At 31.2% G+C, this 4,370-nt stretch overlaps 1 protein-coding gene across 1 annotated transcript; it reads left to right on the top strand.

Moving 5' to 3' along the window:
- Nucleotides 1–1,137: 1,137 nt before the first annotated feature.
- Nucleotides 1,138–2,318, top strand: LOC113886022. The gene is made up of 2 exons (XM_027531966.1): nucleotides 1,138–2,083; nucleotides 2,281–2,318. Exons 1-2 carry the CDS (start codon nucleotides 1,165–1,167, stop codon nucleotides 2,316–2,318), a joined length of 957 nt encoding a protein of 318 aa, XP_027387767.1. The 5' UTR covers nucleotides 1,138–1,164.
- Nucleotides 2,319–4,370: the final 2,052 nt, after the last annotated feature.

Raw genomic sequence — 4,370 nt, 5'->3', positions numbered from 1 at the left:
GCTGATCATCACAATTACATTGGTAGTTTTGTTGGCTTATTTGTTTTTGTATTATTTTGATTATCAGGTGTTAAGATCTTTAAAATCTTCCAAGATTCTAAACACTTTTTTTTTAGTTTATTTACTTTAATTAGAGGCTACTTACTTTACAATATTTTTGAGGACACTTTTTAAAGATAAAGAGCAAAAAGGAAAAGCATTTTTTAAAATAAAAGTATCAAATACTAGACTAAAAAAGAGGCAGTGGTAATGATTTAACTAAAGTAACAGCATATACAATAAAAGAGAAATTTGATAAAATTCTGGAATTCTGGAAGTACCAAGATTTGTGAATTATTTAAGATTGTAGAGGCAATATTTCAAAGAGACAGAAACAAAAATGATTTATCAGAGCTGTTCTACTGAGATTAATCTATCCCTGGAGTAAAGAATGTTAAGGAAGATGATTGAAGAATTTCATTTTTAATTATATGTTTACATTTTTACACTCATTATATTCATAAATGTTGTGATCTCTCTAGGTGACTCTGATGATCAACCATATTGGGGAATCCTGAATTAACAGACCATCTTTGTGTTCAGAATTGTTCCTTTACATCTGACTGTAAAGTGACCAGCCCACAGAACTCCATCTTACCCAGGAGCAGATCATGAGAGCCAGTGGCACTTGACTATATGAAGTGATGCTAAGTTATTATATCATGTTCATGTTCATAAACTAAAATCTTGGCCTTGACATAAAATTCTTCTGACTTGAAATAGGTTGGAATCCAGAAATTTGGAGGAAAGAAGAGTGCTAGAAATGTTCATTTTGACTGCCTTTACAAGTCCAGAAATCAGTGTTTCTCTTAAACTTTATGAAATATCTCAATTATAAGATTCTTGAAGTTTATAATTTCTATTCTAGTTCAACCAGAATCGTAGTTTGTCCTAGAATGACAATAGAAGCTAAAGAAATCCGCACATTATGTATGTCCTCTGATGATCACTAAAGAATGATCTCAGCAGGATTACTCTCTGCCTCACACACGTGCACATGCATATGTTCATAAATATCTGTCTCTCTCTCTCTCACACACACACACACACGCACACACACACACACCCCAACACAAAAGTACACTCATTTCTTTATTTTTAAACTTAGAACCTGCTGAGAAGAAAATGGACCCTGGAAATCACTCCTCAGTGACTGAGTTTATCCTCGCTGGGCTCACAGAGAAACCAGAGCTCCAGATTCCCCTTCTGGTCTTCTTCCTAGGAATCTATGTGGTCACAGTGGTGGGGAACCTGGGCATGATCACACTGATAGGGCTCAGTTCTCACCTGCACACCCCCATGTACTATTTCCTCACCAATTTGTCCTTTATTGATTTCTGTCATTCCACGGTTGTTACCCCCAAAATGCTGGTGAACTTTGTGACAGAGAAGAATATCATCTCCTACCCTGAATGTATGACTCAGCTCTATTTCTTTATTGTTTTTATTATTGCAGAATGTCATATGTTGGCTGTAATGGCATATGACTGCTATGTTGCCATCTGTAACCCTTTGCTATACAATGTCATCATGTCTTATTATAGGTGCTTCCAGCTCACAGTGACAGTTTATATTTTGTGCATCATTGAATCTGCAATCCATACAGGCTTTATGTTGAGACTCTATTTCTGCAAGGCCAATGTGATTAACCATTATTTTTGTGATCTCTTCCCACTCTTGGAGCTATCCTGTTCTAGCATCTCCATGAATGAATTATTGGCTCTAGTCTTTAGTGCTTTTAATGTCCTGATTCCTGTTTTAACCATCCTTGCTTCCTACATCTTCATCCTCTCTAGCATCCTCCGAATCCACTCCACTGAAGGCAGGTCCAAAGCCTTCAGCACCTGCAGCTCCCATATCTCAGCTGTTGTTGTTTTCTATGGATCTGTAGCATTCATGTACCTGCAGCCATCATCAGTCAGCTCCATGGAACAAGGGAAAGTGTCCTCTGTGTTTTATACCTGCATTGTACCCATGCTAAACCCTCTGATCTACAGTCTGCGGAATAAGGATGTCAAATTTGCTCTGAAGAAAATTCTGGACAGTGGAAAATGTAGATGAATAGACTCAATGTCATAGTGTCATATCAGAAATATGTCTTTGATTTTCTGAGATATGCAATGCTTTTGTTTTATTGTTCATTTGTTTGGAAATTCAGAATCATTTTCTCATATAATACCTTTCCCAAATTATCTCTGGGCCACTTCCATTGAACCTGTGTTACAGTGACTATTTATGGAGAAATAACAAGAATAAAGTCAGAGAGTCTTAAGAATTAAAGAAGTTCCAGTTTGACTTTAAAAAAAATACAAACAACAACGACTATGATGATCATCATAAAATAATAACATACATGATTGAGATAGTATAAAATATCAAGCACAAAGCCCAGCACTTTAAAGCAGGTAGCTTCATTTAATATTTATAGGTTTCTCTCAGAGCAAGCCCTAGTACTATTTTACTTTGAAATCTGAATAAACTAACACTTACTTAGTTTCAGTAAATGTATAAGTTCCCAAACATAATAAATGACAAGAGTCTAGAATGCCTGGCTCCAGAATCCGTGATTTTACTCAAAGTGATATATTGGCCCCAAGTAATCACGGGTAAGTCTAAGGCCTTCCCAGTAATTTTCTTCTGCACATTAATCTACAGTTCCTTATAAGACTGTGTCATTTTCTTCTTTTCTCCAATCTTAGTATCACTTTTGTTTCATTTGATATAATGAAAGTAATCAAAATATTTCAAACATGTCATAATCAAGGAAAAAGAAATCAGTTGGAGAGTTACTGCAGAATCTTATGATAAAAACTCACTAAAGAGATTCAAATTTTCATGCTCAACATCAACAATTTTTATAAAAGTGGTCCAACACATTTTTATATTTATATGATAAAAGATATATATATGCTGTATATTTATATATATATTTATATATTTTATATATTATATATATATTTATATATTTTATATATATTTTTATATATTATACATATATAAATACATATATTATATATATGTATTAATACATATTTATATATATAAATAAAATACATATATTATTATATATATAAATATATAATTTTAACTATAATATTATATAAATATATAATATATATAAAAATATATATGTGTAAATATATTTATAATAAATAAATATAAATAAATAAAATATAAATATATATATTTGTATATATATAAGTATATAAATATATATTTATATATATATAATGTATATAAATATATATTTTTATATATAGAATGTATATAAATATATAAAAGATATATATAAATATATTAAATATATGTATATATAAATATACAGCATATATATATCTTTTATCATATAAAGATAAAAATGTGTTGGACCACTTTTATAAAAATTGTTGGTGTTTATATATATAATATAATATATATATTATATATGTATATAAATTAAATATATATTTTTTATATTATATATATATATATATATTAGTATATATTTTTATATATATTATACATATAAATATATATATATATATAATATGCTATATTATTTATGGAAAAACTTCTCATAGTAGCCCCAAAAGCCATAATTTGCAAATAATTGCCATTCCTCATCAGTTTTATCTCAGAAACATTTCTTCTTTCCCCTTATATGATTCCTTATTTGTTTCTGGGCATTTTACCAACTGGTTACTATAAATCTGGGTCTTCCCTGGTGCCTCAGTGGCAAAGAATCTGTCTGGCAATGCAGGACAAGTGAGTCCAGTCCCTGGGGTCAGGAAGATCCCTTGGAGAAAGAAATGGCAACCCACTCCAATATTCTAACCTGGGAAATTCCATGGACAGAGGAGCCTGGTGGGCTGTAGTCTATAGGTGTCAAAAAAGAGTAGGACATGGCTCAGAGACTAAGCAACAACTATAAATTCTCATGAAATTCTAAACACTCAGCTCTCTTCTGTCTCTTCTCAGTTTAAAACATTTACTCACTAATAACAGGTCAATGTTCTTTGGAAAGTATTTAACCTTACTCACCTGTAGTGTATAATTATGTAACAAAAACACATGTAACATAATATTATTTACCACCCTTGTATCTCATTATCCATTAACTCATTGATGTCAGACATTCATTTTCCAAGTGCTCTCATATTATTTAACTTAATTTTAATCAGTATTTTAAAACCTCAAATAGCCAAAGCTATCTTGAGAAAGAAGAATGGAACTGGAGGAATCAATCTGCCTGACTTCAGGCTCTACTACAAAGCCACAGTCATCAGTATTTTAAAAGAAGATAAATGGCTACAATTAAAACTCCTATCCTTCCAATTAAAATTAATTTAGAA

Source organism: Bos indicus x Bos taurus, chromosome 29, assembly GCF_003369695.1.
Source record: "Bos indicus x Bos taurus breed Angus x Brahman F1 hybrid chromosome 29, Bos_hybrid_MaternalHap_v2.0, whole genome shotgun sequence".
NCBI lineage: Eukaryota > Metazoa > Chordata > Mammalia > Artiodactyla > Bovidae > Bos > Bos indicus x Bos taurus.
This window is presented reverse-complemented; position numbering and strand designations above follow the sequence as displayed.

What these genes read in the sequence shown, in the direction of transcription:
- LOC113886022 (XM_027531966.1), top strand. Translation starts at nt 1,165, where the DNA reads ATGGACCCTGGAAATCACTCCTCAGTGACTGAGTTTATCCTCGCTGGG. An exon ending in TCTGAAGAAAATTCTGGACA is followed by an intron (nt 2,084 to 2,280) that starts GTGGAAAATGTA and finishes CTATTTATGGAG; the next exon opens with AAATAACAAGAATAAAGTCA.